General features: G+C 32.5%; 1 protein-coding gene across 1 annotated transcript; it reads left to right on the forward strand.

Annotated features, from left to right (window-relative positions):
* Positions 1-2,258: 2,258 nt before the first annotated feature.
* On the forward strand, positions 2,259-27,363 carry LOC127723597 (uncharacterized). The gene is made up of 8 exons (XM_052230288.1): positions 2,259-2,355; positions 5,632-5,805; positions 16,888-17,163; positions 17,592-17,676; positions 19,489-19,605; positions 22,411-22,482; positions 25,110-25,290; positions 25,970-27,363. Exons 1-8 carry the CDS (start codon positions 2,319-2,321, stop codon positions 26,267-26,269), a joined length of 1,242 nt encoding a protein of 413 aa, XP_052086248.1. The 5' UTR covers positions 2,259-2,318; the 3' UTR covers positions 26,270-27,363.
* Positions 27,364-27,937: the final 574 nt, after the last annotated feature.

Consider the following 27,937-nt stretch of genomic DNA (forward strand, 5'->3'; position numbering starts at 1 on the left):
TTATTTTGTTTAAAAAATACAGAATTCATACAGATGCAAAAATAACTTATTACCTGTCCTAATAAAAAAAAAACACTGGTCAATTAACAGTTGATTAAAAAATGTTTGTACAGTATAATCCTTTGTTTGCACAAGTTTTCCCCCTATTCCCACATGAAATATTAACTTTTCTTACCAGATTTATAAAAAGTGGGAATAGAGGGAATGAACCTTTAAGAACATTTTACTTCATAAAATAACGTGGAACAATCAGAACTTTTTATGTGGGACAATAAGAACTTTTCATGCGGGACAATCAGAACTCTAAAATTTTAAAAAGTGGGACGATCGGGAATAAACCGACTTGTATACTTTTACTTTATTTGTTCGTGCACCATATTGCAATTAATTTGGGGTCTTTTTTTTTTAGCTATTTGATAAAAGTTCTATTTAAGGATGTTACTTCGCTACTCTGTTTCAAAATAACAATCTATTTAAAAGACTGTTATAAAATTATAGTAAATAAATAAAAGATACTTGTAAATCTGACATTTTATACTTTCCAGCTTGTCCCTCCTTTGTTTCTTTCAATCAAGCAGCAAAAATGTAGTAAATCCACAAATGACCTACACCAAATATATATTACGTCTAGAAAGGCTAACAAAATATGAAAAAGCCGTACAAAACGTCATAATAATTGGACTACACATGACAATAGATATAAGAAGACGTGGTATGAGTGGTAAAGAGACAACTCACCATCCAAGTCAAAATTTATAAAAGTAAACCATTATAGGTCAAAGTACGGTCTGCATATTTCCCTTTTTCCTGGAAATATTTCACCCCAGTTTGATTCTCGCTATTCATAGTGAATCCTGTTTTCTTTTTTTAAAGTCTTATTTTATTCTCTGATCGAAATTCTACAGTGAAAAAATAATTCAAATATAGTTTATTGCAGTAGAAAACAAACAAAGTGGTAGGAGTAAATTTGATTGGGGAAAATGACAAATTTAAGGATAGTTTATTGTTATTACAACCAAACAATAGTGAATAAAAAATTTGCTGGAATTACGAAAACCTAGGTATATGTCTGTATTGGCATATTTTCCCGATCTCTCAAGAGCGTATTTTAAAGCAGAAAGTTTGGGATTCAAAAATCAACTAGATTATTTGCAACAAAGTTGAAATTTGTTAAGAAATAATACAAAGAAACACAAAAAAAATTTTTTTTTCTTAAAATACAACAAACGATCGTAATCTCTTTGATTCATTGTATAAAGTAAGTTTAAAGTAAACGCCGAATTCCCTCACATAGAATCTTGTCACACATTAATAGTGGTTCTCGTTGGTTATTTTCCAAATTTTCAAATCACCGGCAGTCAATGTATTTATTTCTTCAATTAATGTGTTTAAGGAACTTTTGTCATAAAACAAAATTAAGGATGTACTTGTATCAGGTTTAGGAATTTTTGTTAGATACAGGGTGAAATATTTTGCCCTATGTCATACACTTTTCTTTTCATAGAAGAATTCAATAGCTTATACAAAGGTCGTTACCAAAATTTAAGCAGATTCTAGATTTCTTGTTATACGATTCAAGACCTACATAATGCCTATGCAAATATAATGCAAAAGTTCTAGTCCGCCTTTTCCCGCAATTTTTTTAAAAATTAAATATTTCGAAAAGGAGCTCCATAACCACAGGCACTTGTCTCTGTTAAAAATTCCTATATACCTTATTTTAATACTAAGGTATATAGGATTTTATTTCAGAGACAAGTGCCTGTGTCAACAACATATCAATATTTTTAGCTTATTTTGTTCCTTAACTAAAGCTCTTTTGACTTATAATTAATATCAATTTGAAATTATAGATTTTTTAATTTCACCTAAGTACATCCTTAAGAGTCAAAGTATATGGCCTGAAGACAAATATTTATATTTAATTTTATGTCTGCAACTGACGGTATTCACTATATGGATTGTCACCGACCGAAACGTTTGGTTTCATCTTATCATTTACTTAAGAAACATTTTATATATAAAAATGACATCGTCTTTTCTGCACTTTAAAACAATAACTTTTTTGACTATGTATACTTTATTTTATGTGATTTGAAAAAAAAAAAGAAATAAAATTGAAAAAAAAACTAAAATAATAATAATATTATGAACCAACACTTCATTCACATAAATCACGTGACAAAACTAAATATCCTTAAGTATAATGGTCAACTAATCCACATATAATCCGTCCTTGTAAAACGGACATCCTGGCATTTAACCATGTATAGTTTACAAATTCACGGATTTGAACTAAAAATATATATGTGCAGTTGATGAATACACTCGGTTTCCATAAGAACTATGACAATTGTAAGTTACATTTTTGTAAATGTGTTTTGTTCATAATTATATAAATAACGGTTGACAAAACTTCGAATTTTTGAAATACTCAGGCTTTTTTTACCTCAGGAATAGCTGTATTTGGCAAAACTTTAAGGAATGTTTGGTCCTCAATGCTCTTCAACTTCGTACTTTGTTTGGCCTTTTTAACCCTTTTTTTATTCGAGCGTCACTGATGAGTCTTTTGTAGACGAAACGAGCTTCTGGCGCAAATACAAAATTTTAATCCTGGTATCCCTGATGAATTTATTGTTTACGAAGCCGGGTAATTTAATGAATTTTAGTGTTAAATAAATGTGTCGATTATCGACGGTCCATTATATTGTTAAATGTATTTGTGTCAAGAATACTTCTATTGCTTAGATTCTTTTCTTTTTATTCTTATTTTTACATTGACTATTGTACCGCAATGCTTTATTAAATATTAGCATAATTCATGGCAATTGTTTGTTTCGCATTTTTTCATGTCATGATTTTTTATAGCTTACTATACGGCAAGGTTTTGCTTATTGTTGAAGGCCTTTCGATGACTTATATTGGATAGGTATCTAATTGAATCATACCACATCTCATGCAGTATTTTTTATATTAACTTTCTCTTAGTAATACATGAAACAAATCTCAACTTAAATCTTTGATGAATAATCAACATTTTTGGACAGTTCAGAGCTTGACATTGCGTCAGAATTTTGTCCATTTTTGAAGACCGTTTGTGAATCTATAGATGATATTTTTGGTTGCTTTTGTTATGGGTTACGGTCTTATTGACATACAAGTGTATATACCGTATGCAGGTGTCAGACCACCAATTCAAAATCCTTATCTATTCAACCAAATTTTGCAAATTTCATAGCTTTTTAAATATTTTACCTCAAGTTTAACTTCATAGAAACCAGGTATATCCTGAATTGTACAAGTATCATCTTTCTACATGCCAATTATCAACCTATGCTTAAAGTCTTGTAAGAAAATATTAACGTTCGAAAGACAAGTACTGCTAAAAATAACTCTTTGTTTTCTGGAAATCTTAAATAAGCATACTTTGGAGCGCAGCGATACTCAATTTTTAATGCAAATTCATGGACAAGTAAATTTTGGCTCAAAATGGTCTACATATATTTCTCTTCAACAAAAGTTTCATTTCCGTAAATTTTGGTTTAGTTTAAGTAAACAATGACATCAAAAGCACTATTTCTTGTCAGGGAAGGGCGTCTTTTACATACGTTCTAAATTGGTGATCTGACACCTAAACATACCCTTTTATTTATCCACTAAAAGCATATCAAACTACCTGATTAAGTTAACAGTAAATTTCAAATTCTAAATAATAAAGTTTTTTTCACCTTCTTTCAATCACGAAAGTATTATATTGTCAATATAATTTTTCCATGTTTCAATCTATATTTCATTTATAGTGGTTTTATATTATTTGTGAATTTACTACATTTTTGTTACTTGATTGAAGAAAACAAAGGAGGGACAAGCTGGAAAGTGTAAAAAGTCAGATTTATAAGTATCATAAACAAACTATGAGAACAGGGCCTCTTGTGTTTTCATTTTGCTTTGTTTTTGTTTTTTTTTCTATATAAACTCAGAAACTGCCATTGATGTCATTCTCTCTAGAGATGTTCTTGCTGTGTTTATAACAAGTTTTTCTGTACAGTACAGATCCTTCATCTTTTCTGAATGCGTGTATAGTCTTGAAACTTTTTCATATTAAATACAAAGCAGTATTTCATTTTGCGTAATACAGTCTCTAACATAAACAATACCAAATACCAAAATCTGACAGTTGTAATTAAGGTGGCTGGGGCGTCTTAATTAAAACTGATAGAATTTTTTAATAATTTGTCATAATGAAGTTTTCATCATGCTTTTTTCAAAAATATAATAAAAAGCATGGGTCACCGGACTTTTTTTCACGCTACAGATTGTGCAAAATCGTCAGATTTTGTATAGATTATGCATTGAAATCAAATTGTGTGTGATAAAAAGAAAACTACATGATAGAATTTTAAGATAAAATGTGAGAAGATAGCTCTTATAACATGCTTTCAGATAAGAAAAAGAAAAAATGGGGTCACCGAACTTGTTTTCTTGCTACAGATTAAAATAGGTAAACTCACAACACTTTCTATTATAAAAATTACTTTATCTGAGTTATCTCCCCTTATTTGGAAAAGTTGAAAAAAAATTAATCAAACACAAATCAGGTATTTTAAAAAAAAAATACAGCCGTAATTATGATAAAACCCACAATTTTCTATATTTACATCAAAAGTCTTACACATGAATTACATACTACTCTCAAAATTTGCACATTTCATCAAAGATCTAGACCAACGTTATCTGCTATTTCAAAATCCAAAATGGAGGAAGACTCCCGAGCCACCTTAAGTGCTATGTTTAAAGAATAGAGAAAAATGGACCAACAAGTCAAGAACGAAGGATCGAAGAACCTGCATCCAAAGCCCCATGCATTATAGTACTGTATTGAATAAAAGTAGATGTACGTCACATAAAAATCCAACGACTACATACGCTAGTCTGATTCAAATACAGATCCTGTGCCCACGCTTTGCTTATAAGGATCAGACAACACTTCGTTCTACTTTCTGTTCGGGTAATTATCATATTAGCTAATGAAAATTTTGAATTTTTTGTGTATCATTACGAAAAAACCAGAGGATCCCTAAGAGGACGTGCAAACAGAAAATAGAAAGGAGCATTGTCAGATCCTTATTTCAACGTTAACCGGGTTGTAAATTACCTTGAGTTTGGAAATGGCCAAGTGGTCCAAGTAATTCAACTACTGCATCACTAGCTTGAGGTTGTGAGTTCGAATCCCGCTCGTGGAAGGTGCGCTCAACTCCAATCTTAAAATTCACGTGGACCCTTTGGCTAAAATGGCTGTATTTTAACCTCAAAAATTTACTCAGCGTACAGACAAACCTGTGTATCTGGAAATTTTATAAGGTATTGCATGCCCCAGATAAATAAAATCAAAAGGGTCCACATGAACCTTAATTGACCAAAATTGTGAGTTTTCATGCCGAAGGTCGGTTGTTCTCTCCCAGCACTCCGGCTTCGTCCACCATGCAATAAAAACTGACCGTCACGAAATAGCACAATAGTGCTGAAAGTGGCGTTAAACACCAATCAATCAATTAATATTATTATTATTATTATTATTATTATTATTATTATTATTATTAGTATATTGTATTTGTATGATTATTATTGTAGACACTATGAAGACACAGAAAGAAATCGAGATGCAGCATCGACATACCAGCAGGTGCACGCTTAGCAATTTTCAAAGATTTATTATTGTGGCAATTCTGGGAGCGTTTATTATTCTGCTTACTGTTAATGGGACGGATAAATGTAGAGGTCTTTTCTCGTCAACTGCAAATATAGGTAAAGTATTTTCTTCTGTCAAATGGCCCAAATTCTCAACTTTCCTCCCGTGTATGGAAATCTTCCACGAAAATATTAAGCAATGAGAAAAAAAGATCTGCTGTGTGGCGAATTCAACAAATTAACAGACTGACAGTATATATTATTATACTTCACGTTAAAATGCCATATTTTGATTGGCTAATACAAGGGTGTTAATTTACTCTATTACCCGGTAATGGCATTCATGGAGACGCTTGATCAAGTGTGCACTTTATTAAATACGGATGGTTGTTATGTACAAGACGACATAGTTTACTACTTTGAATTTGAAATTAAATAGACAGTAAAAGCAGAACATTCAGTATAATAAATTAAATAACACATAGCTGAGAGGGTGCTAGAGCAGATTGTTACCCCTCGAAAAGACATTGTCAACCTTGGCTTCGCCTCAGTTGACAATGTTTTCTCGGGGTAACAATCTGCTCTATCACCCTCTCAGCTATGTGTTATTTTATATATTGAAAGCCGTATGCCTTTCACCAGGTGATACAAGTTTATCTTAACTAATTAACCAGTTTGATATTATACTCTCACATCTACATATTTTCAACCTATCTTTAAGACTGATTGATTGTTTGTTGACGTTTAACGCCACTTTCAGTACTATAGGCTATATCGTGACAGTCAGTTTTTATTGGTGGAGGAAGCCGGGAGAGATTAACCGACCTTCGGCAGGAAAACTTTCAATCATAGTTATTTAACCATATATTAGGTACTGTCCTGTTTGGCATAAAGCTACAACTTATGACACCAGTTTTGGTTAAATTCTATTCATAGAAGATTCTACAAGTCCACAAAATATCGTATAATGTACTTATTAAGTTCTGAGTGTTATGTTTAAGGCTATAGCATGTAGTCATGCAAATCAGTGATAATATATTTTAAAAACTGTGTGCTAGTTTTATCCAATTATGTTAAAATGGTATTAGCTACGATTTTGACAGTTCAAGTTGAAACATTATAGTATTTTTTTTTCAAGCATTTACAAGAACGAAACATTGAATAATAATTCACTATTAGCAGTTTGGTTCAACTTTGTGAAAATAGGCTCACAGACTTTGCTGATATATAATTGTCTTGTATGACATTGATTCGACATCATTTGGACCCGTATGCATGCGACCTATAATGTGACATCAGTTAAAGATAGATTTATCATTGCTCTTTGGCTCCGCATGTACAGTGAAAACAAATATGACATAAAAAGATTAAACTGGGAGAGACCGATTTTATTGACTGATTCGGCCCACAAAAAAGTACTATGAAATTCGTCATTTTACTATTGGAAGTGATAAACCGTGTCTCAGAATCCATATCTGTCTATATTTAAATTAATATCGAAAGGACAAGGTACGATAAGCTATTGCAACTGGCCCCCTATTTTCGTTGAAATTAGAATGAATAATATCCAAGAAACATGGCTATTTCTAAAAAGAATAGTGTCTCATCTTACAAAAAATCAATATAACTTTTCTTTTTCTGTGTGTGAAAATTATTAAATACCCCTCTCTTTCTGTTAAAAGACGTAAATTTTATGATAATCAGAAGTGTTTGCGTCCGTTTGAGCAATTTTTAACTATGAGCGGACGCAAGTACCACGAAGATATTTCAATGTGTTGTTTGTTGTAAGGAAATAATTTACTGTTTCAAATATATTTGTGGTACTCGCGTCCGTTCATGTTCAAAATTCAATAATTCTACACTGAAAATTCCTTGTTTTTACGCATAAGTCGATAATATGTGAACCAAGGACCGGAACGAACTTGCATTTCCGAATCTGCTCGAGTATCTTATTTTAACTAAGGTGATCTTCACTGTGTATCATCGCCACCGGAAATTGGGTACTAACGAAGCGGAGAGAAATGGGGAAAAAAAGTAAACAAGGTAAGAATTCATTCAATTTAAAGCATTTCTACTGATTTGACGAGGGTACCGCTTAAGAAATGATTTTCTGATATATAATTCTTTAAATTATTAGGCCGATAAGTACAAAATTAAGACAAGATTTTGTGTTATACTCAAGAACTTGCCATTTAGTACCTGAAAATTTCGAGGTCGATCGTCCTCTGTCGCCCCATTGGCAAGATATTCAACTGTTTTTCATTATTTTTCCAGACACTTTTTAGATTATTATAGTGTGGCATCATATTTACTGAAATTTGTTGTCAAAATGAACGTTTTTAAAGAATATAGACCATAAAATATAAAGTCTAGGGTACGGCAACTTGCTCATGTTGACAAATTTACTGTATGGCAACTTGTTTTCAACTGTATGGCAACTTGCTAATTTCAAAATATTTATTTGCCGTATTTTTAAGAAAATAAAGTATAAGGTTCAAATATCTAATTATGCATTTGATACAATTCGCTTGACACCATTTAAGATATATATACACAATATAAGGCTTGAACACAGTCCTATTACATCTTTTACATACCTGATGTATACAAAATGAATACGGCATATACAAAAGCTGGCAAATGTTGTAACTTTCGGAAAGGCATGTCACTGTTTTACTGACCTGTTGTTCTGCCCTGACGTAGCGTTAAATGTTACCCATGTCCGTCCGACCCGTCTCTCCCGTCCGTTCAGAAAGTCCCAATAATTGGTTTCCGTTCTCTAACTTTAGTATGCCTTAACCAAATGTTTTAAAACTTACACGAAATGCTTATCACCACAAAACACAGATCAAGTTATAAATTGGGTAGCGTCACTGATACCGTTCTTGAGTTATGCCCTTTTATAAATGAAAAAAAGCTAAAGCTGTTGTTTCTATATATATGTTCTAAAACTTTAGATTGCCTCAACCAAATGTTTTAACCATACAACATTAGTCAGCATTTGCATATAAGTGATGAACATTTCGGGGATAAGTTGTGGGTGGAGGGGAGGAAGGAGGTAATGGTAGGAGAATTTTTCCGCATTGAATATTTAGAACCATTAAGTGAATGAATTCTCTTTCAACTTTCAGATAAAATGAAATATAAATGAATTATCATTCTCTGCAAAAAAAATGTTGTATTGCTACACCACGGCACCATGTTAAGGGAGGTTTGAGTGCTCACAAACATGTTTAAGTCCGCCTCAATATATATGTGTCTGTCCCTGGTCAGGAACATGTAATATAGCGGCGGTCGTAAGTTGCTGCCTGACATATTTGTTTATGATTTTGTCATAAATCAGGCAATTTTGATACGGTATGGGTTTTGTTCATTGTGAAGTGTATAGTAACCAATAGTTGGTCAAATCTATTTCATTTGGACTTTGTTTGAAAGTCCTCTCAGTGAAAACCATTCCACGTCTCCTTTTTCAATTAATGTTATTGTCTTATTTGTAAAAGGCAGATACAGCCAATATATTAGAATAAAGAACATTAATTTTCTAAAAAAAAACATCATCTCTATATAGTAAGAAATGGACAAGCTCGGTGGCTAACACTGTTTAAATTAAAAAAAATATTAACCTTAGATTAATCATTTTTGGAAAGAATGAAAGAAGAATCCGATACAAGAGATACAAATCCGGCTGTGGCTACGGCATAAACTATTTATATAAACTTTCTACTTGAGAATAAAGATGACCTTGTATGAAGTTTTTTTGGTTGTCATCTTAATATTATATACTTATTAATACAATTCACAAAAGCTAGCATCTTCGACTTGTAAGTTTAAAGAATTATAATGAAATAACATCTAATAAGGACAGGTTGAAATATTTTTGAATCCTGATGGTGCATACTCATAAATTCTTTTGGAAAAATCCACGTAAATTTAAATGTTAATTTGATAGCGTTCATTTATTTATTTGCCCTCGTAAACAGTTTTGTTAAAATACCAAAATCGGTAAATTCTTATCGTGAACGAATAAGTCGGGTACACCTTTTTACATTCATGCGTGCTTAAGTTGCACTTTTTTCTTCTTATTAAGAAAAATGATTTTAATTTTAGCATCTATCTAAAGATTTGATTATTTACACACACACACAAAAATAGGGCTTACTTTTGATTTTGAAACTCTATGAATTCACATTTATATTCAACCAAACAGATATCCATTTCTTTATAAGTTTCAAAACAGAGAAGGTGTGTTTGAAAACAAATAATCACGTACTGCTATGTCTTTTAAGGCAAATGCAAGTCTTACGTGTATTAATTATATAATTTTAATTGGCACAATATCACATTAAAATTTACTGAGAAATATTATACATAGTAATCATGAAAATGTACTACTGTAACAATGAAAATTCGGACGAATACACTCCTTTTCACTACCCCTCCATCTACTCATTTAAGTTAAGGCCAAACAGCCTTAGCAACAGTCTTTTATTATTTTCTCCCTGTAAATAAAAAGATTGAATGAATTTACTTAAACTAAAAAAAAAAATACAATCTTATATTTTCAATAAGAAACAAGAAAATTAATTCGAAACACAATTCATGATTTATTTCTCCTAATTTTCAATGAAAACAAAGTATTTTCTTCACTTTTCTTTTAACAAATTATTCATTTCAGAAATTTAAAAAAATAAACAATAAACAATGTTGAAGACCGTACCTTGACCTATAATGGTTTACTTTCATAAATTGTGACTTGGATGGAGAGTTGTCTCATTGGCACTCATACCACATCTTCCTATATCTATTTAACCCAGCACATTCTTTATGTGTCTGTCCGAAGCCACGAGCCTGTAGTTTGGTGGTTGTCGTTGGTTCATCTCTATCATATTTGTTATTTTTCGTAAATTGTTTTGTTATGAGTTAGGCCGTTAGTTTTCTTGTTGAATCCTTCCACAATTTTCATGTCGGGGCTTTTTATAGCCGACTGTAAGGTACGATTTTTCGATAGCATATAATTGCTTACATACACTTTATTTGACCCTGGTGGATAGTTATCTTATTTGCAATCATACAACATCTCCACTGTTTATATTTAAAAAAAAAAAAAAACAGCACCAACAAAAGATGAATGGTCGGTTTTTTTTATTGAACTTACAAAATTTCACCCTGACAACAAATAAGACAACAGTCGTTAGTATTATAACGATATATGAATGTATTTAGGATAATATGGTTGAAAAAAACCTTTTTGTTTTTAAAAACACAAAGTCAAATAGAGGTACGCAACGACGACTTCTGAACGAAATTAACGGCATATATTTAATAATATTTGATAAGTAGTTTATTTTGTATATTTGTAAGCCGGTAAAGCTTTGATATAGCCAAAATTTCGTCACTTGATATTATCTAAACAGTGATTATTTTCATCTTTAAATTACAATATATTGCAAGACGCCGTACAGCCAAAAGTTGTTATTTTGCAATTCGCCGTACAACGTCCTGCAATTCGCCGTACAATAAACAAACAATGTTTTGGTCCATATTCTTTAAAAACATCTTTATGACAACAGATTTCAGTCAATATGATGTCACACTATCATAATCTAAAAACGTGTCTGGAAAAATAATGAAAAACAGTTGAATATCTTGCCAATGGGGCGACAGAGGACAATCGACCTCGAAATTTTCAGGTACTAAGTGGCAATCTTTGGAGTATAACACAAAATCTTGTCTTAATTTTGTACTTATCGGCCTAATAATTTAAAGAATTATATATCAGAAAATCATTTCTTAAGCGGTACCCTCGTCAAATCATTAGAAATGCTTTAAATTGAATGAATTCTTACCTTGTTTACTTTTTTTTCCCATTTCTCTCCGCTTCGTTAGTACCCAATTTCCGGTGGCGATGATACACAGTGATCTTGATTGAGTTACAAAACTTCAATGCCGGGAAGAAAAAAAAAATGTTCGTTCTTTATCATGTTTATGTTATTTCTGAAGTCGGGGAAAGTAAAGGAACATGTGATTTTGCAATATTTTTTAAAGGGACACTGTCAACGAACAACCAGCAAACTGTACATTTAACCAAATTAAATGAATGTTGACCCAATTAAATTATAACCCTTTTTATCCGTGTACATGCGTAAATGAAATGCAACTGGAAATTTAAACCGATTTCACGTGGAAACAAAATTAGAACCGAGATTACCTCCCCTGTCAATGGATTTTAAAGGAAATTATTTGAAATACTTCTTTTTAGATAATTTCAAAGATAAAAAATCTAAACTCATTAAATAAATGATAAATATTTCAAATATATAACATGTCTTAAAAAGAAATGCTGTAAGGTTTAGATATAATTTTGAAACATTAATAAAGTGTATGCAAATATTGTAAACCTTTGGGAAAATACAAAGTCAAATATAAGACTATATATAAATCTCAACACAGGCCGACTTTCAAGATCCGAAGATACATTGCAGATGCATGCGTTTACTCGTATATAAGCTGATCAACTGTTACTTCCAAAAAAGCTGACATTACAACATTATAGAAGTTTCAGTTAACAAAAAAATAATACTTTCTTTTCTGCGACTATTTTATTCTTTTTTATTTCTTTTCACTTTTTCTTTTTTAGAATCTTTTCTCTAATAAAAAAAAAAGAAGTTGCTATATGTGACTTGATAATCCATACAAGGATAATATAACTATATTTTGTAAAAGAAACAAATTGTCTTTTTGACACATTCCCTATTCAGTCGATTCCAATTTTAAACGATGTATATTAAACTTGTATTTTGTGTATCTTCTGAAGGGATGTAGAAAAGAAATTTCTTTACTTAAAAGAGGCACACAATGGACCTGTTAGATAATGAGGAACAAATAGGTGTGGTGTCTTTTTGTTGTTGGGATGTACAAGTACCCGACCACGTCCACTTATTTGTGGTATTTGTATTTTTATCCATCTGATGAGTTAAGCCTTTTTCAACTGATTTTTGTCGAGCCTGCGACTTTTGTCGCAGAAAGCTCGACATAGGGATAGTGATCCGGCGGCGGCGGCGGCGGCGTTAGCTAACTTCTTAAAAGCTTTATATTTTAGAAGCTAGAAGACCTGGATGCTTCATACTTTGTATATAGATGTCTTAGGTTACGAAGTTTCCGTCTGTCATATGTCCATTGTCCTTGACCTCATTTTCATGGTTCAGTAACTACTTGAAAAAAAAGAAACTTTTTTTGTAATGTTAATTTCTTTCTTATTATGAGTAATAGGATAACTATATTTAGTATGTGCGTACCTTGCAAGGTCCTCATGCCCGTCAGACAATTTTCTTTTGACCTCGACCTCATTTCATGGATCGGTGAACAAGGTTAAGTTTTGGTGGTCAAAACCATATATCAGATACTATAAGCAGTAGGTCTACTATATTTGGTATATGGAATGATTGTAAGGTGTACATGTCCAACTGGTAGGTGTCATCGAACTTGACCTCATTTTCATGGTTCAGTGGTCAAGTTAAGTTTTTGAGTTTTGGTCTTTTTTTCTCATACTATATGCAATAGGTCAACTATTTTTGGTGTATGGAAATATTTTATGATGTACATGTCAGTCTCGTAGGTTTTATTTGACCTTGACCTCATTTTCACGATTCATTTCTCAGTGTTAAGTTTTTGTGTTTTGGTCTATTTTTCTTCAACTATAAGCAATAGATCAACTATACTTGTTGTATGGAAGGATTGTAAGGTGTATATGTCTGTCTGGCAAGTATCATCTGACCTTGACCTCATTTTCATGGTTCATTGGTTAATGTTTAGTTTTCATGGTTAAGTTTGTTTCTTAGATACTAAAAGCAATAGGTCAACTATATTTAATGCATAAATTGATTGTAAGGTATACATGTCTGTCTGGCAAGGTGCACCTGACCTTGACCTCATTTTCATGGTTCATTGGTCAATGTTAAGTTTTCTTGGTTAAGACTGTTTCTTAGAAACCAGCAATAGGTCAACTATGTTTGGTTTATTGAATGATTGTAAGGTGTACATGTATTTCTCGTTTGGTTTATCTGACCTTGACCTCATTTTCCTGGATCATGTTAAGTTTATGTGTTACTTGTAGTAAAGCTTTCTATTTAGGACTATCAACATAAAATCAATGGTAAGTAAAGAAGGCGAGACATTTCAGCGTGTACACTCTTGTTATAGTTCGATCTTATGTTTTACTGTTACACCACAGTCCCAGGTTAGGGGAGGGTTGGGATCCCGCTAACATGTTTAACCCCGCCACATTCACTATGTATGTGCCTGTCCCAAGTCAGGAGCCTGCAATTCAGTGGTTGTCGTTTGTTTATGTGTTACATATTTAATTATCGTTCATTTTTTGTGCATAGAATAGGCCGTTGGTTTTCTCGTCTGAATTGTTTAACATTATTATTTCGTGGCCTTTTATAGCTGACAAAGCGGTATGGGCTTTGATCATTGTTGAAGGCCGTGCGGTGACCTATAACAATTTCTGTGTCATTTTGGTCTTTTGTGGAGAGTTGTCTCATTGGCAATCATACAACATCTTCTTTTTTATAATTAATGCATTGAACAAAATGACTAAAACCACCACTAGACTCCTATCATTTTCCGGATTGCCCAGAGATAAATATGTTATTATTCTATTTTTTCATGATATATTCATCTTTTGACTTAGATAAAAAAAACTGTAAAAGAACGCAAAGTCACCGCCCCTATCCTCTCGGCCCCAGTTAAAAAATATCAATATGTAGATCAATTTAACAATCACACTGTACATTATGCACCAATTTACTCAATGTTCGAAATAATATGAATGGTACTACTTTTTACTGCATAAGATTTATTTTACAACTAAGAAGATTAATAAAATGGACGTTTATGTAAAGTTTGAAAGTCAGCAGCCAAGTTTACACATCAATAATTTCTATTCTAATAATTCTCAACTATTTTTTTGTGCCCCGCGTCAGAGGTAAAGGGCATGCATCCGTCCTATGATTTTTATGCCCCCGCTGTAGCGGAGCGGTCATTAAGTTGTACCCTTGTACGTCTATACATACGTACGTACGCCCGTCCGTCCGTCCGTCTGTACGTTCCAAAATTGGTTTCCGATCTCTAACTTTAGTTTGCCTCAATCAAATTTTATGAAACTTATACACAATGCTTATTACCACAAAACACAGGTCAAATTCGATTTTGGTGGCGTCACTTTTACCATCTTAGAGTTATGCTTTTTTGCAAAAGGAAAAAATGCTGAATTTTTCGTTTCCGTTTTCTAACTTTAGTTTGTCTCTACCAAATGATATGAAACTTATACACATTGCTCTTTATCACAAAACACAGATAGAGTTTGAATTTTGGTGGCGCCACTTTTCCTGTCCAAGAGTTATGTCCCTTTACTAATGGAAAAATTGCTGATTTTTTCGTTTCCGTTCCCTAACTTTAGCTTTTGCTTCAACCAAATGTTATGAAACTTGTACACAATGCTTATCCCTATGGACACATTCTCCATTTATTTAAGTTGAACTACTCAATCTGTGGGCGAAAAAAAAATTAAAGAAATTAATTGAAACCTTGTAGCCATGAATTGTCTATTCATCAGATCATGCACAATTGATCAAACATTTTTTTGCAAATAACAATAGAGAAAAAAATAAACATTGTGAAAACGGGGTGGGGGTGGGAGGGTATACATGTCATTAGGCTGCTGTTAGCAGCAAAGAATCTCGGATTATTATACAGTATGCAAAACTAAAAAAAATAGGTATCTGCTGTCTCTCTTTTATATGAAAATACATACTTAGATATATATCAATATTAATATATCTGATTTGCGATGGTTGCTAAGCAAAATATTATATCATTGATACGTTCCTGTGTTACCATGGAAACATTTAATTAAGAATTATAATAAAATTGCACATCTGCACTAAAGGTACTGATAAATATCCTTTATTTCCACATTTCAAGCTTAAAGATTACACTCAGTGATATTAAAACACCTTTTGAAATGTTCTTCAACTATTAACTTAAAACGAACTATGCGTTGCTAAGGAAAACTCGGGTTGATATGAAGGGTTATATAGATACATAAACATTTTTGTCTTTAATGCAAACATGGTTAATAAATATATCAATATAGGAGTCGACTTAATATGAGTTGTATGAAAATATTTGAATTTTTCATTTTTTTATTAATAGCATTGGATAAAAAAAGTCCTTTTGTGTGGTCACTAGGCAACATTGGGGTTGCTAGGTTGCTGTTTAGAACTTCGTTAAATGATAGATCCAACAATAATAAATATTCAAGTGTTTGGTAACACATTATCTTTCATTTTAATGGATTCAGAAGTCTTTTCCTAGGGCAATTGTATTAAAGATGGATATCATAGTTTATTTTCATAAAATCCGTTGCTAGGCAACGAAACAATCACATTAACAAAAAATGTTCAACATTTTTTTAAGTCATTATGCATAGACTAATGATGGATTGAATATGAAGTCATTTGAAGAGGGGGCCAAAAATGCCCCTTATCATACCTTGTCCTTTCATGCCCATCGGTAATTTTTGGAGGTCGTGTCGATGGATAATTAGATGGCATCAAGTTCAAAAAAACGCACGAAATACAAGATGCGTAAATGTATCAAGTAGCTTTGAAATTTATGAAATAAAAAGTTGTTGTAATTTACTAATTTGAAATTTTAAGAACAATTTTTGGTCCTTTTCGAACCTTCTCCTTTACAATGGAGATCACAAGAATTTTGACTGTTCATTTATAGTGCGTACACTATTTCTCGGATTTATTTTGTTATAGTTATATATCAATATTTATTTGAATGTGACAGTTATGGATATAATTAACGTTATAAAGACGAAGCAAGACTGAATTATCTATGAATGTAGCCTTCAAGAACACATATCCATGTGACACTTAATTTTGGACCTTACAACCAAACAGAGCTATTTTCCCCATATTAAGTCATTACCAGAAATATACAAAGAGTCCACGCATTGTTTATTGCTTCCTTAATTGAATGTTTTGTAATTCTGATACGTTTCAGTATGTTATAAATCAATATTTCAAAATTTGAATCTATTCGGTATGCACTAACTTGACAGCTAATGTCGCTTTCAGAGCTGACAACCTGTACAAAAATTCTGTACAAATCATGTATCTTTTTTAGAAAAAGCACCTGAATACACAATTAAAGCTAGAACCCAGGGTTTTATAGTTCGCCACACACTGGCAACCACCACGTCACAGAAGCTAAATAATGTGTTCAAACAACATGAATCAAAGATTAAAAACGGTAAGATGCTGGCAACGACCACAACACAGCAGATTAATGACGTTTCCAAACTACAAGAATCAAAAGAACAAAACGATAGAAAGCTGGCAACAACCACAACACAGCATTTTAATGCCGTTTCAAAACTACAAGAATCGAAAAAACAAAACGGTAAGATCTATAATGATTTAACAGCTTGATTACAAGGGCTGTTCAAATCTGTACCATAAAGAAACATTGTACATCTAGTTTATCACAATGTTAAAGAAAAACTTTTATATGTGAAAATTAAAATAATATTAGCAATATCTTCTTCGGGATAGAAAAAAAAACAATCGTTCCTCTCCGTTTCATCCTCCATTTTTGTCCTATTTTCACACTCGTCACAACTCTGCCAATTCCGTTCCTCCAGATAGTAGCGGATTCACCCGAGGATTGCCGATTGCTTTTTTCAGTGTCTTGCTGATGCAACATTGTTTATCCCTATTACTATTTTCACATTCTGTTTCAGTTTTCCACTTTACACAGACATTCGGCATCTTAAACATTACACATAAAATGTATTGAATTTAATTTGTCATACCGGATTTTTTTTATAGGCAATGGTTTAAAAGTTGACATGAATGACCGTAAAAAAACCAATGAAACGACAAACTGGATCGAGGCTTTTGAAGAGTTAGCGAGGTTTGTAAAAGGACTTTTTAATATCGCATTCGTTTTGTGTGGGTTTCATTCAAGTAAATAACATTTAGGTCACGCCTTTAGTTATTTTAATGTTGCATAGATTTACTCGGTTATCAAAAGAGACGAGCAACCGATATTTTTACTTTTACTTTTATTCATCATATATTTTTATACTACCCGTACGTAAATTTGTAGCACTTACAGGCGTAGAAAAAAGTGGTTAACCTGGCGTAAATTGAATTAAGCAAGGCGTTAATTTTCCTAAGGGCGTAAAACTGTTGGAAGGGCGTAAATCATAATACCCATAATGCTATGCTTAAAGGATCATGGGAAATTTTTTCAAAATTTGGCTCTCTGGTATTAGCTTGGAAGAGTTGGATTATAATATCACAGCTTGATATATTCAGGAGAAATTACCTTTTTTTGTGCTTTTTGGAATTGATGAATGAAAATTGTGAAATGAAAGGACAGAAGATCTAGTATACGTGGTAAATAATAAGTGTGAGTAACTATGTTATTAAGTTTTTTTATTTTTTTAACATTAATTCAATTTCTGGATAATAACATTTAAATCTTTCACAAGTTAAATTGCAGTATTATCATTGTTTTTTTTTTTTAGTTCAAATGACATTAATTTTTTAAACAACTTAGTCAAAATGCTAGTTTTATTTCAAGAAAAATTAATTGTCATATAATTCTTGTTTAAACTTAAACTTATTTGAGCCAGTGTCTGTCTAATATTTATTTATTTATATAGCTTCTTCAATGGTTGTTATTTCAAGTTTTATGTCAAACAATGAGAAATTTAAACAACAGTACTAGTTTGTATCAAATACACAAAGTACACAGCTAGGGTAATACACTGATTTTAATTAAGTATAGTATTATGTAAGGATATTACGCCAGGATTATTTATTGACCAGGCGTACTCATTTGCATATTACGCCTGGTTTTCTGTCGACCAGGCGTACTCATTTAAATATTACGCCTAATTTTACGCCTGGTTTCCGCCTCAGTTACGCTTGGTTTCCGCCTGGTTTCCGCCTTGACATGCATTCCTTAAACACTGCAATGACGCCAGGATAAAGAATTATTTCTACGCCTGGTTTCCGTGTCATTTACAGGCGTCTCATTTCGTACAGGCAGTACGTATATTCAATGGCAAACTCCAGTTTTTTTTTTCTCTCCAAAATTTGCCTTGTTAACAACATATATTGTATTTCATACATTGTGTGTGCAGGTGTGTTTTTTTTCGGGAGGGGGTGCAATACCGCTTTGAAAATTCTATATTTAATGTAAAAAAAAAGAGCGCGTATAAATTTTGAATCTTTTTGTTCTACCGAGAAATGTAAGAACCAGGAGATCGGACACATTGATTTTATCTGGTTTAATAAATGTTTTTAAATCTACAATGCTCAAACAAAGTATCAGAACTACAAAGCAGTTTTTTTTTGCTCTGTGTCAATCGAACATCTTTTTTTGCTGTTTGCGTTTTGCTGACAAGAGTGCATTGTTCTTCCTTGACTGTTGCGCATGTTAATCAGAGGCGGATTTAGATGGTTTTCCAGATTGCCCGGGCTCCTCCCTTTTGTGGGAAAAAAATGGTTGATTATTTAGGGAATCCTTGTAGCATGACTGGAGCGGGCCACCTCTTAGGAAGTCAGTAGCCCCCCCCCCCCCTCCCCCCCTCCCCCCCCCCCCCCCCGTTATGAAAATTTCTGAATCCGCCACGGTTAATGTGAGCATGGCTGATAAAATGCCGAGGTTAGACATACATTAACATTTGAAAATGTCGATTTTTTTTTATTTAAGAGATTTGAGGGAAGACGATTATTTTTGCCAAAACAAAGTAGAGAGGGGACATGTGAAGTTCGATTGCAATACCAGTCCATTTGTAGTACTGAAACCCTGTCTAGTTTATTCATTTGGGTAAGTTTTAACTGATACAAGAAATCAAATTATTTTCCTCTGTCTTTTTCTCTTTATCTAAAATCTATATCTGATCTCGACGAAAACAAAAACAACAACAAAACAAACAAACAAGTTGCATTCTTTAAAAAAAGAAAAGCAACACGTGAACCAGAGGCCGCTGACTGGTCACCAAAATTGTTGTTGAATTTGTGTTTGCTTTTGATTTGAAATAATTGACAGTTATTAGAATAAGATATCAATTATGTTAAAACACCTTTATTAAAATATGTAGTTGTATGTAGATTCTTGCACAAGTCAATCGAAAGCAATGTTAGATAGTTGTAAATAGAAAAGTGTATATACAGCTACTATTTGAATTTATATTTTAAGGATCAAACATTTTATTTATTGATTTTTGGGAGTGTACATCATTTTTTCATAATCCTATTGCAAATCCCAGTTTCTGCAAACCGGACGTCTAATGCAAATTGCGCAAACGAATCGCAATATAAATTTAAGCACTCAGTTTGCTTTATAATCTGGATCATGTATTTATTTTAACTATCATATCTTCATATTTTGTTTTCTGAATGCCTTCAATTATTCGTATACTCGTTATTGAAGCTGTCTGTACTCATGGTAGATGTTGTATAAATAAATTCAAAGTCCAATTCCCATGTGAAGTGAGAACCCGTGGCAAAACTACTAAACTTAATAATATAATCATTATCAATAAACACAAACGTCATGTATTTTCTGATTTACATTTTATTTATCAAATCAATCTCTCTTTAAAGTCTTAATTTCCACTATATGACTATATTGCTATACACAAAATATAAACAGTGACTTATAAATCTATACCAAATAAGCATAAAAGAATTAACGTAGTACTTAAACTTTTTTTATGATTATTGTAAAATATTAATTTCGTTTTTTTGTGAGATGCAAGGATTTAAAATCCGTGTGAAGTGAAATCATACAAGTATTTTTTCATTCACTACCGTTTAAAATTCAGTTACTAACTTCTGTGTACGCTTCCTTGTTCATTGGTGCTCATATTATGCATATAATTCTCATAAATGTACTTTCTGTTCTAAGCTGTAGGACATAATACACGTATACATAACATTTTAAATTATATTCTATCAAGGATAAATCTAGTATCAGTTTAAACTTAATAATTTTAATGATGAATATTCTCTTGGTCTGGTAGTATTAATTTATGGAATTAAATATCATTGACAGAAAAATCCTTTTGTTCAATTTTCTTCGTGCTTTCCGACATTTTCCCAGGCTATAATTGAAATACAAAATATCACGTGATAAACGTTCAGAAATAATCAATTTAATTTGGGACATTATGTATTAATAAACTTTTCCCAGATTTATTATCACACTACACACACAACGCATACAAGGCCCGTCTAAAAACATGAATTATATTATTGCGTTATCATTATACTTGATAATTAATAAACATTCGTATTATTAAAAACACATATGTTTTATCAAAAGGCAAATATGTTCCAACATATAAATGATTTTTTGACTGCAACCTAGTCTTTATTTTGTTTGCTGTGCGCCGATCTACAAATGGTTAAAAGGAAGTAATTATAAATGCCTAGAGTCACCTGGATTTTACATCCAAAGATAATAGGTAGAAGTAAATTTATTTTCTGCTGCCCTGATAATTAGAAAACAAAATTGAAATAGTGAGAAAGGAGTATTGGCTATTGGTGTAGAAATAGAGAGAAATTTAGAGGGAACTCTCTGTGATGAGCAACATTTTCTGTGCAAAATTAAGCAAGGGGTGTTCTCCATTCATTATATTTCGAAAATTCCGGAATCATAGAGTACCCTTAAAAAATGCGATTTTTCTATCAAAAAAAGCTGCGGCACCATACGTGTTTCGCAGTTTAATTCACTTCCATGAGACGCTGTTGTTATATTATGTAAACAATCTTACATGGCTTTTTCAATGATCTTCAATATCATATCACACCCTTGTAAACCCGAGCCACCAATATAATTCCGAGATCTCTAGATCTACTCGAGGGACTATATATTGGTTGAAGGTTTTGTACGGTGGGTCAGTGACGTCCGAGGGCTCTATCCTAGGTGTTAGATGATGGACCACCATTTCACTGTCTCACGACTTTGGTCCCGATAATGCTTCCTGTCATCGTTAATACTACGTCCGAGACTCATCTACCAGTACTCCATCATCGAGGTTAGCGGGCTGCCAAGCTGACCAATCTGGCCCTGAAAGCAGCCGTTGTGAAGACATAACATCAAAATAGTCAACAAAAGAAAAACCAAAACAACTTACAAAACCTAGATGGCGGCCTACCAAAATGGCGTCCTCCACCTGTTCCTGACCGATGGCACAAAATTATTTAAACGCTCACCAAACGCCTTCGGGCACCGAGCCGATCGTGCGAGGGATGTATATCCAGTCAAGGTCGTTAAATACTTCCATTTGTTGTACGGTGGGTGACATTGAAAAAGCCAAATCATATACACTTTATTTCATTTTTATTTTACGTAAAACGAACGTTTTACGTCTGTATGACGTAATACAGATTTTTGGGGTTTTATAAATCCTGTCACTCATGCTTGATGTCGATATCATCATGAATGGCTGAAACAAAACGATTGTCATTGATTGTTTAACACAAAAACAAATACTTGTTTTTACTACTAAGTATATCATACGGGAATATATCCTATAGTGTATAAATTGAGTGCAATTACGTGTGATTTGTGTGCAATTAAATGTGTTTTGTGTGTAACTACTAGTAAATGTGTTTAACTTTTCAGCATTAACAACCAGTGGAGTTTTGATGATGCAATGGCTAAACTAGGATGTGATGTCTTTGCTTTCGATCCTAGGTATGTTATAACACATAAGCTTGGATATATTTGTACATGTAGTTTTATTTTTCCGTTTTTCCCATTTTACTGCAAATATTTATCGCTTGAAAAGCACGTATGAAAGACGAAATGAAACAAGCTCATCAGAGAACTTGGAGCTATAATGCGAATTAAGATGATGGGTGAATTTCTTTTCATAAGTACCTAATTTCAGATAACTCAATTGGACAACTGTGTATATGTTTCTGAAATTAATTAATAAAATCGTAAAATTAATTGACACTTATTATTAGTTCAAACTGTAGACTAGGGACAAAATCTATAAGCCAAACTGTCGACCTTTCAAAACTTTTGTCCAAATATTTTTTACCATTTTCAAATTTGTAAAAACAAGATTTAGAATTTTGAAAACGAACGTTATTTTCTAAATACGGACTTATAATATTAATATTATATTTTGCTAATTTTGAGAAGCTCGAACGTATAAATATTTTTCTTTCTATTTCCATCCGTCTCCATGGTCTTGTGGTCGTGTTGGATGTTGTGGGTTTTACCCAGACTGGGTCAAACGAAAGACTTGAAAATTATGATCTGCTGCTTAATCGTACAGCATTAAAGAGTAAGATCAAAGGCTGGTCGGATGGTAGTCAGAATAATGTGTCTGGGTAGGGTGACAAGTCTTCCTGCAGACTGTTACCTTGTGAACTAGCACGTTAAATAGCCGGACCACGCAAAGAGCAAACATCAGCCCAAGGACACCAATGGGTCTTCAACACAGAAAGAAAATCCTGCACTCGGGGGTTGGGTTCAGCTGGCCCTTAAACAAAGAAGTGTTCTAGTTCAGCGAAAATTGACGTCACATTAAACTTCGAAACATATAAATGAACCAAAATTTAAAAAAATATACACGACTAACAAAGGACAGAGACTCCTGACTTGGAACAGGAGCATACATTGGACTGGGTTAAACATGTTTTGTGAGATTTCAACCCTCCCCCTATACCTCTAGACAATGTAGAATAAACAAACACACAGAAATACGCACAGTAAAACTCAGTTTAAAAGAAGTCCGAGCCCGATGTTAGAATAGGTAACAGAATAAACTAAGCAAAATGACAATGATTTATAAATTAACAAAGAACTACTAACAGTAACTGACATGCCAGCTCCCGACCTGAATTTAACTGATCGAAAGATTGTCTCCAACTTATGAAAATCAAGCAAAATCCCGCCCGGTATATGTCCACTTTCATGTTTAAGTTTTAATTAATCATATATTCTTAATATACTTTCGTTAAAAAAGCCCTCGTCCCTCCATGGGGAGGGGTGTGTTGTAGATATAGACAAATAATTCCTGAGATCAATTCATTTGTAAACAATTGAGAAAAGTAGGCCTAAAATAGAGAATAATGGACACAAGGCATAGACAAAGGGGAAAAAATTAAACAATAGAGAAAAGTAGGCCAAAAAATAGAGAATAATGGACACAAGGAACAGATAAAGGACAAACAAATTTAAACAATAGAGAAAAGTAGGCCAAAAAATAGAGAATAATGGGCACAAAGTACACTTAAGGAAAAAAAATAAACAACAGAGAAAAGTAGGCCAAAAAAATAATGAAAAATGGCAATACAGAACAGATAAAGGGCAAACAAATTAAACAATAGAGAAAGGTAGGCCCCCAAAAGGATATATAATGGGCACAAGGTACAGATAAATAGCAAAAAAATAAACAATAGAGAAAAGTAGGACAAAAAATAAAAAAGAATAATGGCACAAGGTACAGAAAAAAGGCAAACAAATTAAACAATAGAGAAAAGTAAGCCATAAAAAATAGAGAATAATGGGCACAAGGTTCAGAAAAAGGGCAAACAAATAAAAAATAGAGAAAAGTAGGCCAAACAAATAGAGAATCATGGGCACAAGACACAGAACATGGCAAACATTAAACAATAGAGAAAAGTAGGCCAACAAAAAAAGAGAATAATAGGCACCATGTACAAAAAGCTAGGGCAAAAAAAAAAACAATAGAGAAAACAAGGTAAAAAAAGTAGAGAACAATGGGCACAAGGTACAGAAAAAGGGCAAACAGATTAAAGAATAGAGAATTAGTAGGCCAAAAAATAGAGAATAATGCGGTGTTAAAATACAAAGAATAGAGAATAATGGGTCAATCAAAATAAAGATTAGAGTAAAATGGCCTAACAATTAAAGAATGCAGAAATGAAGACCCCTCACTCCCCCCACATCCAGACCCTCATTTATGTGAAACCGTACTATACGTTCTTTTAGAGAAGATAACTACATTGTTTTAACTCGACTGTGTGTGGCTCAAAATGCTACGTAATTTTGGGTTGTTCCATAAGTAATAGGAACATAACAATAAAGAAACGGCATGATATTTTATAACATCGAAATAGATAAACAAAGTTTTAATAGTGGACATTGCACTAATGATGTAAAATACTTAATCCGCGTATATACCTTAATTTATTTTTGATTGTTTATCCTCCAGTGGCAAATATGTCTAGCATATTCAGGAAAAAAACGGTCTCGTACTATTTGCCGCCAACATTTCTATACGGAATATTACGAGCTTTTGAAATAAATGGAGGGAGCGTACTACTTATTCTGTTATTTTTCAGTATGGGATATACAGGTGAACACGTGAGACCATCTGGTGTCCACTTCTACCCGATTGGATTGGGTTCAAAGTCTATGAATGACTTTAGTCCACGCATAGATGACTACGTCAAAAAACATCCTGGGAAGAAATGGAAAATAAGAACCTTAGGAGACCTCTTGAAGGAGTTAAACCACAGCGAAGTATGAACTAAAATGAAATATAGTGTTTTCCTTCTGAAATATTTACCTCTATCTCGGTTAGGTATTTTTTTTATGAAAAAGCAAATAAATGTTTTTGTGTTTTACGTTCACAAACCTTAAATGGCTCAGATATTTAAATTTGACCAATGAACGAAGAGAAATTTGAGACATACGTCAAAGAGACAATATTCATATAAGAGGTCTGGATGTGGTCTTTCATTTCTGTATTTTAAAAATATTTAGGCCAATTTTCTCTATTCCTTCATTTTGGCCCATAAGTCTCTATTCTATTTTTTTAAGCACCAAATTATTCTCTATTTTTTGGTTCTATTTTTCAAACCTCGGTTAAAGAGACAAGAAATTGCTGCCTTAAATTTTCAGACATTGTTGGTTTAAATTTTCGACGAAGTATATACGGTGACAGTATAGTGGTGGGGTAAGTGGATGTTTTGTGGATTGACTCTTCCTTTCCATCTGTTGCTTCAAATACTTATTTGATTTTAGCTCTTACCAGGTCAGGATATTCAAAATCCCCCTCCCCATAACGCCCCCCATCCCCAGGCAGGAACATCAAGTTATCGTCTCGGAAGAGTCTTCCGGAAACAGCCACTCAGAAATATATTAATGCATCATAGGATATATTTGAATATGTAAACATTGCAATTTTTTTATATTTCAGAGACCTATTGATATGCTGAAAATTGATGTAGAATCATATGAATGGGAAGTCATTCCAAATATATTACAAAGTGGTTTAGTTCCCCGGATAAAGCAAATGAACATCGAGTTTCACATTTTTGAGAACACGCCACCAGAAAGAATTCCACATTTTCTAACTGTGTACAAAGCGATGACGAAAGCTGGTTTCAAACAGTTTAATTGTATGCCAGTTGTTACTCTCAACAAAAACGATTTGAAAAACAAGCGCCTTATCTCCGAGTGTGCTTATGTAAATGTTAATTATGCGTTTAGGAAATGAATAAAGTTGTTCAATAGAAAAAAAGTTTGAGAGAAAAAAAGCAGGCACACAGGAGATTTTAACTGAATACTCATATTTTGATGTGACATTAACTAAAGATGCATATCTTTACTTTTGTTGACTAGTATGATTATTTGACGTGATCTAAAGATACATATCGTTACTTATGTTGATTAGTATAACTAATTATAGAATAATTAATCGAAGAATTCAAATAGAGAAAAATATTCAACGAGTGACCGAACAACACATAGTTGAATATTTTTCGATATTTGAATTCTTTGATTACTTATTTTTTTTATTACATTGGCAAATGGCTTTTCTTTTTTAAATTAAAGTAGAACTATATCTTTTTCTACGCATTCACAATTTGTTTTGATCCGACGTTATCGACAACGTCTTGACAACGCCTATTGTATAACGTCAGGGGAGTGAAATAACCACGTTTATTTCACATGTGAAATTATCGGTTTTTATTGCACTGGGAAATCAATGTAATTCATTGCAACCAATGTAATAATGGACGTTATCCAAAGTTACGTATCGTTACTTGTGTTGACTGGTATAATTCATGGACGTTATCTAAACATGTATATCGTTACCTTTGTTGATTAGTATAACTAATGGATATTATCTAAAGATGCGTATCGTTACTTTTGTTGACTAGTATAAGTAATGGACGTTATCTAAAGATGCGTATCATTAAGTTTGTTAACAGTATAAGTTATGGACGATATCTGAAGATGTGTATCGTTACTTATGTTGACAAGTATAAATAATGGATGTTATCTAAAGATGCGTATCGTTACTTTTGTTGACTAGTATAAATTATGGATGTTATCTAAAGATGCGTATCGTTACTTTTGTTGACTAGTATACGTTATGGACGATATCTGAAGATGCGTATCATTACGTTTGTTAACTAGTATAAATAATGGATGTTATCTATAAAGATGCGTATCGTTACTTTTGTTGACTAGTATAAATAATGGATGTTAACTTAAGATGCGTATCGTTACTTTTGTTGACTAAATACTTTGAAATGTTATTGGATGTTAAAAAGTATAATGCAGATTAAACGTATACAAGATGAAGCCCCGTCTATATATTGATTGCAGATGTCTTAATTACAAAGTTTTTGCAAACATTTATACAAACAAAGCAAGCTTTAAACTACAAGCATTAGGAAAATAGCTCTAACATCTAACAAAAAGGTCACAACCTTTACATTTTGAGCAGTAGGTGATACGATAGTTGAATATTATTGCAACATTTGCATTCTTAATTATTTTCATAGTGATAATGAATTTATACATACACTATTTTTGATATATCAAATACTTTTTAGGAGACTAAAAATCTTGTTGTCAACGTCATTTCTGTTTTTTTTTTTATATAGTTATTCATTTGTCACGTCTACTGGTTTGTATATGCCAATATGATATTAACACAATATTTGCATAAGGTACAGTTTAGAGATTATTTGGCCCTGTAAATTCACAGAAACAAAACAATGAAGGATTCTATTTGAAATAGATTTTCCGTCAATACAGACAAGCTTCCTTGGCACAATCTGACTGTGACGTCAAAGTGAGATTTTGTTTAAGAATTTTTCGCAAACATATGAATCTTTGAGGAATGATTTGGGCGATTTAACGTAGTGTGAAA

This window comes from Mytilus californianus, unplaced genomic scaffold (assembly GCF_021869535.1).
Source record: "Mytilus californianus isolate M0D057914Y unplaced genomic scaffold, xbMytCali1.0.p SCAF_13, whole genome shotgun sequence".
In the NCBI taxonomy this organism is placed as follows: Eukaryota; Metazoa; Mollusca; class Bivalvia; order Mytilida; family Mytilidae; genus Mytilus; species Mytilus californianus.

Excerpts from the sequence above, each read along its gene's own strand:
- LOC127723597 (XM_052230288.1), top strand. The coding sequence starts at position 2,319 with ATGAATACACTCGGTTTCCATAAGAACTATGACAATT. Across the intron at positions 19,606-22,410 it reads TGTCTAGTTTATTCATTTGG|CATTAACAACCAGTGGAGTT; the intron begins GTAAGTTTTAAC and ends TTAACTTTTCAG. Across the intron at positions 25,291-25,969 it reads AGGAGTTAAACCACAGCGAA|AGACCTATTGATATGCTGAA; the intron begins GTATGAACTAAA and ends TTTATATTTCAG.